Below are 13,890 nucleotides of genomic sequence, written 5' to 3'. Positions count from 1 at the left end.
TGAACAGCTGACTCTTGATTTTGGCTCAGGTCATGATCTCAGGGTTGTGGATTGAGCCCTATGTGGGGCTCTACAGTCAGCACAGTCTGCTTGTCCCTCTCCCTCTGCTCCTTCCCCTGCTAGCATGTACACGCTGTCTCTCAAATAAATAAAGTCTTTTAAAAATTTATTTTTATTTAATTTTTTAAAAAAGATTTTATTTATTTGACAGAGAGAGAGAGATAGTGGGAGAGAGCATAAGCAGGGGGAGCAGCAAGCAGAGGGAGAGGGAGAAGCAGGCTCCTTGCTGAGCAGGGAGCCTAATGTGGGACTTGAGCCCAGGACTGAGCCACTCAGGCACCCCTAAATAAAGAAAATCTTTAAAAAATAAAAATAAGGGGCACCTGCGTGGCTCAGTGGGTTAAAGCCTCTGCCTTCGGCTTAGGTCATGATGCTGGGGTCCTGGGATGGAGCCCCGCATCGGGCGGTCTTCTCAGCGGGGAGCCTGCCTCCTCCTCTCTCTCTGTCTGTCTTCCTCTCTGCCTATATGTGGTCTCTGTCTGTCAAATAAATAAATAAAATCTTTAAAAAAAAAATAAAAATAAGGGTGGCTGGGTGGCTCAGTTGGTTAAGTGACTACCTTCAGCTCAGGTAATGATTCTGCAGTCTGCTTCTCCCTCTGACCCTTCCCCTTCTTGTGCTCTCTCTCATTCTCTCTCTCAAATACATAAATAAAATATTTTTAAAAAATTAAAAATAAGAAAAATAAAAAATAAAAATCTTAAAATGATTTAAAAAAATATTTTATTTATGTATTTGAGAGAGAGAGAGTGAGTAAAAGAGAGCATGAGAGGGTAGAAGGTCATAGGGAGAAGCAGACCTCCCTGCAGAGCTGGGAGCCCCATGTGGGACTAGATCCCAGAACTCCAGGATCATGTCCTGAGCTGAAGGCAGTCACTTGACCAACTGAGCCACCCAGGTGCCCTTAAATAATTTTTTAAAGAAAGAAAAAAGAAAACATATCAAGTAAAAGAAAAAAAATTTGTAAAACAATATGTAGCATATGATCCCAGTTTTATTTAAAAGTTACAGGTATTTGTAGGAAGCTGATTAAAGGTAAATATATCAAAATAGTAACATTGACTATATCAGGGTGATTTTTATGTTATTCTTTCTTTATGTATACTTTGTTTCAGATATTTTACAATGAACATAACTCACTTAAAAAAAAAAAAAAAAAAGATCGGGATGCCTGGGTGGCTCAGTTGGTTAAGCGGCTGCCTTCGGCTCAGGTCATGATCCCAGCGTCCTGGGATCGAGTCCCACATTGGGCTCCTTGCTCGGCAGGGAGCCTGCTTCTCCCTCTGCCTCTAGCCTGCCACTCTGTCTGCCTGTGCTTGCGCGCTCTCTCTCTCTCTCTAACAAATAAATAAAAATCTTTAAAAAAAAAAAAAGATTGTATTTATTTGTGAGAGAGAGTATGCACACAAGCACGGGAAGTGGGAAGCAGAGAAGCAGACTCCCCAGTGAGCAGGGAGCCCAATGCAGGATTTGATCCCAGAACCCTGAGATCGTGAACTGAGCAGCTGCTTAACTGATTGAGCCACCCAGGCATCCCCATAAATTGCTTTTCTAATCAGGAAAAACAGTCCTAATTTAAATACAAGATGTAGGTGTTGGCTCGAAGGCTGTGTAGTAGTATGGTTTGACCTGAGGCTCTACGACCCCTAGGAATCCCCCTGTTGACCAAAATAACATATTGGGGAGAATTTTCTTGGTGTTGCTAAGAGTGTTATAGGGAGGGAAAGGCCAAGCAGCAAGGAGGGCAGCTGAAAGGTTCCGGTCCTTGTCTAGGTATGAAGGCGAGGGCCTCATCAGTGGGCCAATGGGAAATCAGTGTCCTTTCCCAGCTTCCTGTTCTTCCCTGTCCTGGATCTGAGGCACCCCTAAATAAAGAAACAACCCATGGTGTTTGCTAGCCCCAAGTCCATTGTTCTCTTGGCCTCTGTCCTAGGTTAGGGTTAAGGCAATTGTGAGCTTAAGAAGGTAGAAGGAAAAGGGCTAGCTAGCTAGCAAGCTGTCTGCCTTTTTAGAGTATTCCCAGACCTGTGAAAAGTTGGAGACATTCTTTGTGCCCAAAGGTGCCTGCAGCACCAAGAGCGTTTTTCTGGCTTGACTTTGTACCATGTAGCCTTTCCTATACCAGGCACTTGGCCTCTATCTGCTCTTCTGGTTGGGTTCCAAGCCCATCTGACCCCTTTCTGCCTTCATTTCCTGTGACTGGAGTGGCATCCCCAATTGGAATGGTTCCCTCTTTCCATATAAGCAAAACAAATCTTTGGATTCTCTCTGAGGCAGAATACCTCCCAGAAGTGACTCCCCTACAAGACTGCCTTACTGGGTCAACCAGCACAGGGCAGCCCAAATATATGAACTCAGGAACCAAAGCAGTCCTCTGAACCACAGAGTACCTGGGAAGTGGATGTGCAGAGTGAGACTGGCACCTTTCTGTTTTACCTCAGGGTTCCCCGGGCACAGAGGAACATGTCACATTTCTTCCGTTTCCTGCTGGGGGAAATTTCTCTATGCTCTTTCTCCGCCTTAGACCCTGTTTGAGAAGCCTGAGTGGACAGAGGGTCCACTCTACGTGAGGGCTGGAAAAAGAGCTCTTTGTGTGCTAGGAATTTGGGGGAAGCTTGGATGGCCACCCTGGCCCCATGCCATAAAATGGTTTATTGGCCATATACTATAAATTTATTCATGTTCCTATTTAATCCCAGGATGCCAAAACATCTTAACATATCTTACTCGTGTATTTTTTAACAGCAAATTGAGACAAATTGACGTACCATACAATTCACCTGAAGTATACAGTTCTGTGGTTTTTAGTATATTCAGAGTTGTGCAGTCATCACCATAATCAGTTACATCACCCAAATAGAATCTCTGTACCCATTAGCATCTCCTCCCTATTTACTCCCAGCTTCCTCTACCCCAGCCCTGGGCAACCACTCTTCTATTCTCTATCTTTATGGAGTTGCCCATTTCAGACGTTTCATATAAATGGCATCACACAATATGTGGTCTTTTGCGACTTCTTTCACCTATCCTAATGTTTTCAAGGTTCATCCGTGTTGCAGCATGTGTCAGTGCTTTGTTTCTGTTTGTGCCTGAATACCATTCCATTGTGGAGATAGACCACATTTTGTTTCTCCATTCACTCACAGATGGGCATTTGGGGTTGTTTGCCCTTTTTTGATATTGTGAAGAATGCTGCCATAAACATTCATGGACAAGTTTTTGTGAATCCATACGTTTTTCATTTCTCTTGGGTACAAACCTAGGAGTGAAATATCTAAGTCATATGATTAACTCTGTGTTTAACTGTTTGAGGAACAGCCAGACTCTCATCCAAAGTGGCCAGGTACCATCTTAAAATCCCACCAGCAGCAGATGGGGTTTCTGATTGCTGTGCAATCTCATTAGTGTGTGTTAGTATCTGATTTTTTTATTATAGCCACCCTAGCAGGAATGAAGCGGTATCTTATTGTGGTTCCGATTTGCATTTCCCTATTGATTAATGATACCGAGTATATTTTGGCCATTTGTATATCTTCTTTGGAAAAATGTCTGTTCACATATTTTGCCCATTTAAAAAAAATAGCTTACCTTATTATTGAGTTGCAGGAGTTCTTTATCTATAGACATAGCATCTAGACACACATCCCATATCAGATGTATGATTTGCAGAAATTTCCTCTTTTTTGTGTATTTTCTTTTCATTTGGTTGGTGGTACCCCTTGAAGCACAAAAGCGTTTCATTTTGGTGATGTCCCTTACTCATTTCTTTTTTTTTTCCCCCTTTATTTATTTTTTTAATATTTTATTTGTTTATTTGACAGAGAGAGATCACAAGTAGGCAGAGAGGCAGGCAGAGAGAGAGAGAGGAGGAGGAAGCAGGCTCCCTGCTGAGCAGAGAGCCTGATGCGGGGCTCGATCCCAGGATCCTGGGATCATGACCTGAGCCGAAGGCAGCGGCTTAACCCACTGAGCCACCCAGGCGCCCCCTTTTTCCCCCTTTAGATTTTATTTATTTGTTTGCAGAGAGAGAGAGACACAGCCAGAGAGGGAACACAAGCAGGGGGAGTGGGAGAGGGAGAAGCAGGCTTCCTGCCAAGCAGGGACCCCGATGCGGGGCTCAATCCCAGCACCTTGGGATCACGAACCTGAGCCAAAGGCAGAGACCTGACGACTGAGCCAACCAGGCGCCCTGTGTCCCTTCCTTATTTTTACTGTTGGCCAAACAGTAAAAGGGGCAGGAATAGTCAAGTTCAGACTGCCTCCATTCAGCAATAGTGGATGCCCTTGCGCAGGCAGCAGTGCTCCATGAGTAAGAAAACCAGTATGATTCTGGGGAATTGGGAGAGCCTAGATGAAGTCCATATGAACAGCAGGTTGGCACTGCTACACAGAGAGGGATTCCCAATGGTCAGGACACCGAGGGCCTGAGATGGGAGAGACGCCCAACATGGTGGTGCTGTCTCTCTGGAGGCCAGAGAGACAGCTATGAACTGGGTGTTGGGGAGGATATACTTTGCCCAATGTCTGAATCCGTGATACATTGTCGTGTGTACCATGCCTCGGTTGGTGTGGAGTCACGGGGTGGGAGGGTCAGGGTGGGCGTTAGCTTTGAAGTTGTATCAGGCCGTTCGTGAGCTGATGTGAGGGGTGATGGGGACCTCGCTGGGAAGACAGACTGAGTCTTTCCTTGCCATCGGTCTTCTCAGGTGCCCATCACCTGGAGAGGGAGAGCCCTCCTTGCACTTAGAAATTCAGAAGCAGCAATCCCAGGCTAGCCCCATTGTCAGCCCTGAGGGAACTGTAGATTTCTGATGGGCACCTTCCAGAAGCCTGCTGTCTCAGAACAGAAAGCAGCTTTTGCTGACATCTGGTTCTTCTGGGACGCTGATACTTTTATTTATACAGTGACACTCTCATCCCCAAATAGATTCTTATTTTTAACAGGCTTGCTCCCTTTGAGGGATGCCTGAGGCTCCCAGCTTTGCTCACTGCTAGCTCAATGTAAACCCTGCAAAGACAGGAAGGTCTCTGGCTTGTGCCTGAAGAGAGGAGGGACAGTCACCAGCCAGGAAGTCTAACAGCTCTGTCTTTACATCCGGAGTCGGAGCTTAGCATTCATCTGGCCTCCCTTATCAAGCTCAGTTCCAAAGGAAAAGCTTCCAATGAGGCGTAATTACTGCTCCTCAGTGACCCAGGGAGGAGAGCAGATAAGACATGGAGGCTGAAGAGACCCTGATTCCCTCCCCTACTGCCCCCTACCAGTCTACTGCCCATTCTTTAAGCGGGACCCCTTGCTTCTTGTCTTTCAGCTACCCAACATGTTTGGCGACCTTCGGTCCACGTTTATTGCCTTGATGATTGGATCCTATGCCTCATCCGCAGTCACCTTCCCTGGAATCAAGGTGAGGATGTGGCCAGCCTCCCCCTCTGGCCCTGGTGTCTGAGCTGAGGTCCGTCCTGAGGCTCCTTCAGCCTTCTCTGAAGAGGGCAGTTACTGTGGGAGCTGGGGTTGCCCCTCCCGCACCACACACACCTGGGAGGATGCACCTGGGCACCACGGGGGTGAGGAAGGAAACCACCAGGCTGTGGGGAGGGAAGATTCAAGCATATGGTGCAGGGCGTGACCGCAGGCCGCCTTTGCCTTTCTGCCGTCTCTGGGCTGCGGTAGAGAAAAGGCTGAGTTGTCTCCAGTCAACCACACCCCCCCACCCCCACCCAGCCCCTCTGTTGTTACTGGGCTGTTACTCCCCATTGGCTGGAGCAGGGCTCTTGGCTAAGTTGGTTCAGCTGTTTCCCTCCCAGGCAGGATTCTGAGCCCATGGAAGTCACGGCAGGGTCAGGAGGAAGCAAACACCTCACAGTCCATCAGTTCCCGGTTTCCACCCCAAATACTGTTGCTCTTGTCGGGCTTCAGGAGCGGTTTCTCCCACCTCTGGCTTCAACACAAGTCAAATCCCCTTTCCTGCAGTGCAGGAAAAGGAGATGAGGAGAAGGAGTCACGATGTGGGCTGGTCACCAGGGAATCCAGGCACTTGGAGGGGGTGGGGCCGGCCATCCTGTAGCCTTCTAGGGATTCTCACACTTCTGGAGTGTGGAGAAGCCTCCAAGTTCCGCCTCCACCTTGCTGTCTTACTGCCTCTGCCCTGCCCTGCTCCCCCACTCCTCTCACCAGGAGTGGGGGCTGGGCAGCAGTCTGCCAGGACACTGCGGACTGTCATTTGGAAATAAATGGTGGCAGTGGCCACAACAGCTAACAGCTACCACACTCAACCTCAGTAGGCTTCCCACCTGCCAGGCCCTGTCCCTCTGAGCGTCCCACCTGCCAGCCCCCACCACAGCACCAGGAGGGCACATGCCAGTGTTCCGCTCACTTCACAGAGGAGCAAAGGGAGACATCATCTGTTCATTCCTGAAATACTTTTTGGCATCTGCCATGGACACTCTTCAAGGCCCGTCAGTGGACGAGGCTAGCAGGTTCCTGTTCTCAGGGAGCAGACTAATAAGAGACAAGGAAAGGAATCAAGAAGTCCATAATCTCAAAAAAAAAAAAAAAGAAGTCCATAATCTCAGCCAGGGCTGTTCCCTGGCAACTAGTGATGTGACAGTGACGGGAGCAGTCAGGGAAGGCCTTCCCTAGGATGTGGCATTTGTCCCGAGTTGGAGAGACAGAGGGTTAATAAAGTGCCAGGGCAAGCTGGGATTATTGGAATGCAGGGTATCTGATGACTGGCCCCCTGGGCTGGCAGGGCTGTGCCTTCTCACGCAGCTCAGTGCGGAGAGAGGAGGGCTGCAAAATGCCCCCCCGCCCACCCGCCTGCCTTACCTTCCCTCTGCTAACTCTGCCTCATGGCCCTGTGCCCACCCCATTGTGCCTGTCAGGTCATCTATGACTTCGGTGTCTCCTTCATCATCATCCTTGTGGTCTGGGCAAGCTGCTCTGGATTGGTTTTCCTCAACTGCTTCTTTAACTGGCCCCTGGAGCCCTTCCCAGGGCCGGAGGACATGGACTATTCGTAAGTGGACACAGTGTCTGCCCCTTACCTCCTTCCTGGCCAGGGTCCTGGGGGGCACCTGTGGACACTGTTTTGTGGCCTACAGGGTGAAGATCAAGTTCAGCTGGCTGGGCTTTGACCACAAGATCACAGGGAAGCAGTTCTATAAGCAGGTGACCACGGTGGGGCGCCGTCTCAGCGTGGGCAGCTCCATGAGGAACAGCAAGGAGCAGGCAGCACTGCAGGAGGGCCATAAGCTGTGCCTGTCCACCATCGACCTGGAGGTTAAGTGCAAGCCGGATGCTGCAGGTACCCACCTTACCATCCTCACCTTCAAGTCCTGCCTAAGATGTCACCGGGGGGTAGGGTCCGCACCCATACCCGCACCTCAGCGCTGGGGAGGAGGCAGCCAGCCGGACCAGGAAGCCCCAGTCCCCTTCACTGGGGCCCAGCAGCCACCGAGGGCTCTGTGGGTGCCGTCCCAGGCAATTGCCAATGCGTCCCCAGAGGGCAGGCGGCTCCCTGCACCTGGGTTTACAGATGAGCACACTGAGGCCCCGAATGGGTGAGGAGCTCATCCAGCTCAGCTCCCACACCCGGGTGGCCCAAGTCCAGGGCCCACGCATTGCACCTCACGCAGGCCCATCCCTGCATCCAGCACGAGGTGATCTGAGAGGCCAACCAGGCCTCCCCATAAGCCTGGATGGTATGGGTGGGCTGTGGCCCCAGGGCTGTGGGCCGAGGCCCCCCTGAGCACCGCCACTCTCCCCCACAGCGGCGCCCTCCTTCATGCACAGCGTGTTCAGCCCCATCCTGCTGCTCAGCCTCCTCACCATGTGCATCACGCAGCTGCGGCTCATCTTCTACATGGGCGCCATGAACAACATCCTCAAGTTCCTGGTCAGCGGCGACCAGGACGTAGGTAGGCGGCCCCCGGTCCCCTGTGCACGGTCCCCCAAGAGGGCACCTGGCGAGCGGTGGGGACCCTCTCTCGCCAGAGGGGAGGCCCACCGCCTGTGAGGTGCTAGGCCGGGCTGGACCGGAAACAGCGGGCTGAGAAGGCTTCTCCACGGCCAGCCCCACTGCTTCTCTCCTGTTGCCATTAGAATGTCCTGGTTTGGGCAGGGAGTAGGGAGGGAGACGGAAATAACACACGTGTTCAGGGTGTGGGGCGCATGTTTTCCATTTCCTCAGGGGCACCAGTGACTTGCGTGTTCACCAACGAAAACAGTGTGCGGGATGGGGAGTGCTTCAGCTGATGGGCAGGCCGACCCAAAGCCCAGCACCTCCCTGCCTGGGGAACCTGGAGGCCAGGCTTTCGGAGAGGCCTGTGCCCAGGGGCAGCCCCCCCAACCCCGCCCCCGGACCTGCCCCCTGAACTGGGCGGGCAGGGCGGGCTGGAGGCTTCCAGGTGTGGGTGATCCGTCCAGGCTTGTTAAATTTGGTAAACAGAGATGATACTGCATGGCCACTTTTCTAAAACAGTACACAAGGTCTCCAGCTGATTAGAGGTTTGGATTCCACAAAGAGAATCAGTACTTCCTCAGGGCCTGAGCTGAGTCAGCTTTAGTCATCCCCAAGTGGGACAGACAGTCAGTAAATCCTTTTTATTGGCAGCCCTGTTGGTGTGCAACTGTTTGTTGGTTTAATTGTTTTTCCCTAGGGGAAGTTACACTAGGCATCGCAAGGAGTCAAATACAGTTTGTAAAGGGGGCAAAGAAATCAAGCTTTAATAAAAAGGAAGGATGATGAAGGGACCCAGACAGCATTGGTTCCACTTGGAAAGGAGCATCCCGCGACCAAGCAAAGTGGAGAAGCACGGGCTGTCACGTGCCTTTGAAAAATTTTGTAATGAGCTCTGACACAGTAAAGGCCCTAAGACAGCCCCAGAGGAAAGAGTGAGCTCTTTAGCTCTGTCTGATGATGTGTCCCCAAATTTCTACCATAGAATATTTTTACTGTGTAACACTCATTAAACTCTGTGGGCCGCGCTTTGGGGAAAGTTGATGGATCATGTCTAAACAGCCTCTGTTACAAAGTCAGGCCCAGAGACACAAAGACCCTGGAGTATGCAGGGAAGGGCCTGCACTGGCTTGGGGAAGGCAGATCTCCCTGCCACTGAGTCTCAAACTTTTACTCCAGTTCTCTAAGAAACCTTTGCTGCCGAAGAGGGATTTTTTTCCAACTGTTTCCCATATTCAGAAAGTCAATTAAAAAAAAAAAGTCAATTTCAAGAAGTAGAGAAGTTGAGCCAGGAAATTCAATCTGTAGCTGATAGGGCGTTGGTTTTCCCCGTTCTGCTTCTGTGAGCTTCTGCCCCAGACTCCCCCCCCCAGCCGGCTGTTCCCTGGAGGGACTGCCTTAGGACCAGGTTGCTGGTGGAATGCAGGGTCTCTGAGGGAGGCCTGTGGTGTCAGACATTGGTGGGGTCAGGGCGGATGCATTGCCCCTCCCTAGCCCTCCCCTCCCTCTCTCAGAGAGCCCAGCCGGTGGGAGGGAACTGACTGAGCAGGGTTCCTGAGGGGCCGGGTTTGCTGAGCCTTTGGCTCGTACACCACTTCCCCATCCTGCTGCTCCATGGGTACCAGGGGCCTGATTCACCAGCCTGCCTGTGATGAGGCCCCGGCTGCACGTGACTGAGGCCTCAGCAGACAGGAAGCCCCCAGCTGATGCCTGTGCTGGGGCTTACCCACCTCCATTCCCAGAAGCCTGGCTAAAGCTCGACTTCCCTCCCCACACCGCTTCCCACCCCCCCACCCCCTCCCCCACCCTGCTCCCCCACCTACCGCCCTGCCCCAGGCTCTCTGAGAGTCAGATCTTGGTGGGAAGTGGACTGTGTGCTGGGCCCAGAGCTAGCCTGCTTCCACCCCCACCCCTAACATTTCCCTATAACAACCTTTGAGATTTCTGCTCCTAACCTCTCTCCTTTCTGCTTTTTTACTTTTGCTTTCTTGATGCAGTGATGGCCACTGGTAAGCAGCGGGATTGTCAGAGAACACTGTAACATCTCCTCCAGACAGTCTTTGTTTTACCAAAAAACATCCCTCTTGGCCAGGACTGTGGGTGGGGGAAGGGGCAGTCAACTCAGCTTCTGTTTGCCTGAAAAAAAAATCCCCGTCATAATTTGAAGGCTCTTTGAAGATTGGAGCCCTTACATCAGAGCTCCAATGAGTGAGCCTTCCCGGTATATTTCTAGAGGCAGAAAACTAACAGCTAGTCACACATGAAGCCTCAGTCCCAAGCATTGGTAATTTTGTGGTTCCCAAGTCATAGACGCTTCTTGGAGCTCTCGGGGAAGTCATTGTGACACACTGGATTTCATTAGCCATTTCTTGGAAATAAGCAGATGTGGAGAAGGGAATTGGGTGCCGGCCTCTTGCTCCAGCTTTGATTTCAGAGTTTCAAGTGTCTAGGCTCTCCTCAAGGCCCACAGTGACCCAGGGGGTGGTCTGTGGAAGACCCCAGGAGGGTCTGTGAAGTCTCAGACTCGGCCTGGTCCCTGCTCTGGGCTTCGTGGGGTCCACCCATTGACACAGCCCATTTTCCTCCCCAGTTGGCCTCTACACGTCCATCTTCGGTGTCCTCCAGCTGCTCTGCTTGCTGACGGCTCCTGTCATTGGCTACATCATGGACTGGAGGCTGAAGGAGTGTGAAGATGCCTCAGAGGAGCCTGAGGAGAAAGACACCAACCAGTGCGTAAACAGGGTCTGGGTGCCAACTCCTGGCCCCCCGAGTCTGCTGTAAGGCAGAGACAGGGTTGGGCAGCTTAGCTTTTGAAGTAAGCAGGAGAGGCGAGAGTGGGCCATGCTCAGAGCTTCTCGTCAGGGCTTTAAGGCAGTCTCGCTCTTGGGGCTCAGCCTGCATTTAAGCGTATCACTTCCGTTATGAAGATTCTTTGGTCCTCGAAAGTTAGGACGTCCCTGGGCTGGATGAAAAAAGGAGAGGAAGTGGAGGAAGATCTGTGTGCAGACATTGGGTGTCCGGCCATTCTGCTGTGAGGCCTGCACTCCGATGAGTGGCACGGCACGAAGGCCAAGCGATGCCAACGCGGTCGAAGTCGGCTCCCTCCATGGGAGGGGTACGTTGCTCTACCCGCAGTGCGTGTTCCTGGATCTGTGCATCACTGTCAGGGTTCAGCAAGGTACTGGAGCCCCGGTTTTGTAAGGGTTGGGCTCCAAGATCAGAGAATGAGTTAAGTGCCATCTTCCATGACTCCACCTTAACATAATAAGCAGCTGTTGATTGCTGTAGGCCCTGGGCCAAACGCTTAACACAGCATCTCAGTTAAGCCTCACAACACCTCTATGAGGTGTGTGTTAAGGTTATACCCATTTTACAAATGCGGGAACTGAAGTGAGGAGTTTGCTGGGGGTCACACAGTGAGGAAGCGGTGGGCCTGGGACGCTCCGTAGGTCTCCAGCACTAGGCATTCATCCTTGGATGTTGAACAGTTGTCCGTGGGGTATCTGTGTGGGCGGTGGGCCTGGAAACGGTAATGGTGAATTCACAAGGAAATAATTACAGAGAATGCTCTGTTATCTAGGTCAGGTCCTAGAGCCAAGAGACTGTTTGTGCCCATTCCGGTTCCATCTGCTGCATATTTGTTTCTCCTTCACCCCCTCCTGCCCCCAAAGGGGAAATCCACTCCCTCCCTTATTTGACTTATTATCTGGCTTATCATGAGCTTCCTGCAGGATTTGGGTGAAGTTGGAGCCAGTTCATGTTGATGAAATGAGGCTTTGCCACATCCTGACTTGGGCACACTCCGCTCTTTGCCTCACCATCGATTTGTGCTCGACCTTCCCTGAGGCAGTGTGGTGTGTTGGTAGCTACGTTCTCATAGTCGACCTCTCCACGGAGGTTCACACTCAGTCAAGAGTGTGCAATGGGAGTGTTCCGAGTGCCAGTCTAACCCTGGCAGTCCCTCAGACATACTTGAATTAGTCTCGGAGTCTTGTGTTGTGCACAGACCATGGCTCCTGAAGCCTGACTTCCTAGGAGAGCCCACCCTCCCCCAGGGATCCCTCAGCTCCAGCATGTGCTCTTGTCTCCACAGAGGCGAGACCAAGAAGAAACGAGACCGGCAGATCCAAAAAGTCACCAATGCCATGCGGGCCTTCGCCTTCACAAACCTGCTGCTTGTGGGCTTTGGGGTGACCTGTCTCATTCCCAACCTGCCTCTACAGGTGGGTGTGGGCAAAGGAGAGGCCAGGTGGGGTATTGGATGGTGAGACTTAAAGGTACATGATGAGTCATGGAAGCCATCCACAAAGACAGTGGTGACTTTCATTCATTTAATTCAACCAAGCAATCAACCAGCCCACTGTTATTTACCAAGGGTTTCTTACCTGCCGGGCTCTGTGCTTGATGCTGGGGGTGAGCTCTAAATGAAACTGGGATTGCCTTTCACCGAAACTCTTTTCTATGAGGGCATATCATGCTTCATGGCCTTTTGGGATCTTGCATACCATGAACACCACCATCATACCATTCCCTGGAACTACATGGGGCATTCGTATGGCTGCTTGGTTTTGCATGTGTCCAAAGAGGTCTGGCCAATCTATGGCCTTGGTGGGGCCATCTGCTTCTCTGGTATAAGAGTGTCTGCAGGGTGTTGGTGTTGTAGAGAGTGAGAAAGACAGTGATGATCACTTGGAATCCGGGTTCAAAAGCTTAATTCCTTTCTGTAAGATTTCTGGTGCTTTTGAAACCGGGCTTTTGGCAAAGATTGGGAGCAAAGTATATATTTGTCACCTGCCCAGCTCTACCCTTGGATCCGTGAAAGTGTTCTAAAGCCAATCCCCAAGTTTATGAACTTCGAAGGGTCATAAGTGACGGTGCTGTTGCCACATGGGTTAACCCAGTTCAGATAGTATCTTGGGCCAGGTCCAGAAGGAAAGTGAGAGTCTCTTCTTTTTGACAAGGGGCCATGTGCCCTTGTCAAAGGTGCATTGAACACCCAGGTGTGCACCACCCGTGGGTGTTCTGTGATATGAGTCCGTATCCATGCCAACACTGTCTGTGCAGACCACAGTAAACTATTGGAGGGTTGGGAGAGTGTCCTTGCGTCCCTGGTGCCCTCCCAGCTTCCTGGTAGAGAGCTGCCCTCTCTGCTGGCCGGTCAGGGGGCCATGCTCAGTAGAGTTAGTCACCTGCTTTTTGTTTTACTTAGTTCTCGTTGAAAGAGAAGTTCTGAAGAGGCAATTAGACATTTGAAGTGGGAAGGGGGAGCCTTCGCAAGTGCGCGCATGCACAGTCGGGCACAGCCCTCTTTCGACACTGTAGAGAGCAGTGTCCCCTCCACCTCCCACATTTGGTGAATAGGTCCTGGCTGCTAAGCAGGATGGCACGACTATATGCAAAGGACAAACAAAGGGTCCTGGTGGCAAAATGGCCAGCTCTCGTGATTCTTGGGAATCCTCTGCAAGTGCTTCTCAGACCTTTGCTCAACCTGCCAGTGGTGGCCTTTTGGAGAAGCTGAGCTTTCCTCAGGAGGGGAGCAGGAAAACTAGCTTTCTATGGGCCCTGGGTGACCAGGCACAGAGATCTCTGGGCACAAGCCTCAGGTCAGCAAAGCAGGAGATCAAGTCACGATTAATGACCTCCTATGTAGTGCTGTGTCTATAACACATAGAACAACTGATTCTCGGTGGAGGTGGGAGGGGCCTTTACTCAGTGTTTGCCAATTTCCATGGTGTAAATGCTTCCATCATGGCTGATTTCAGTCAGCATGAAGTCACTGATCATGGAGGAATGGGACAGAGATTATAGGGACATGCCATCATGCAGTACTCCCGCCAATACTGTAGAAGTAAAAAGCTCCCGAGCACAGATAATA

At 51.1% G+C, this 13,890-nt stretch overlaps 1 protein-coding gene across 5 annotated transcripts in view; it reads left to right on the top strand.

Moving 5' to 3' along the window:
• SLC43A2 (solute carrier family 43 member 2) overlaps nucleotides 1–13,890 on the top strand; it is a 40,219-nt gene that overhangs the window by 22,525 nt on the left and 3,804 nt on the right. For all 5 annotated transcript variants that reach the window (XM_059379745.1, XM_059379744.1, XM_059379741.1 and 2 more), the window contains 6 exons: nucleotides 5,370–5,462; nucleotides 6,940–7,073; nucleotides 7,159–7,361; nucleotides 7,828–7,974; nucleotides 10,606–10,744; nucleotides 12,109–12,238. In XM_059379745.1, coding sequence (XP_059235728.1) covers nucleotides 5,370–5,462; nucleotides 6,940–7,073; nucleotides 7,159–7,361; nucleotides 7,828–7,974; nucleotides 10,606–10,744; nucleotides 12,109–12,238 — 846 coding nt within the window. The remainder of the gene's footprint in view (nucleotides 1–5,369; nucleotides 5,463–6,939; nucleotides 7,074–7,158; nucleotides 7,362–7,827; nucleotides 7,975–10,605; nucleotides 10,745–12,108; nucleotides 12,239–13,890) is intronic.

This window comes from Mustela nigripes, chromosome 16 (genome assembly GCF_022355385.1).
Source record: "Mustela nigripes isolate SB6536 chromosome 16, MUSNIG.SB6536, whole genome shotgun sequence".
Classification (NCBI taxonomy): Eukaryota; Metazoa; Chordata; class Mammalia; order Carnivora; family Mustelidae; genus Mustela; species Mustela nigripes.
Note: the sequence above shows the minus strand (reverse complement) of the source record. Positions and strands in the feature narration are given on the sequence as shown.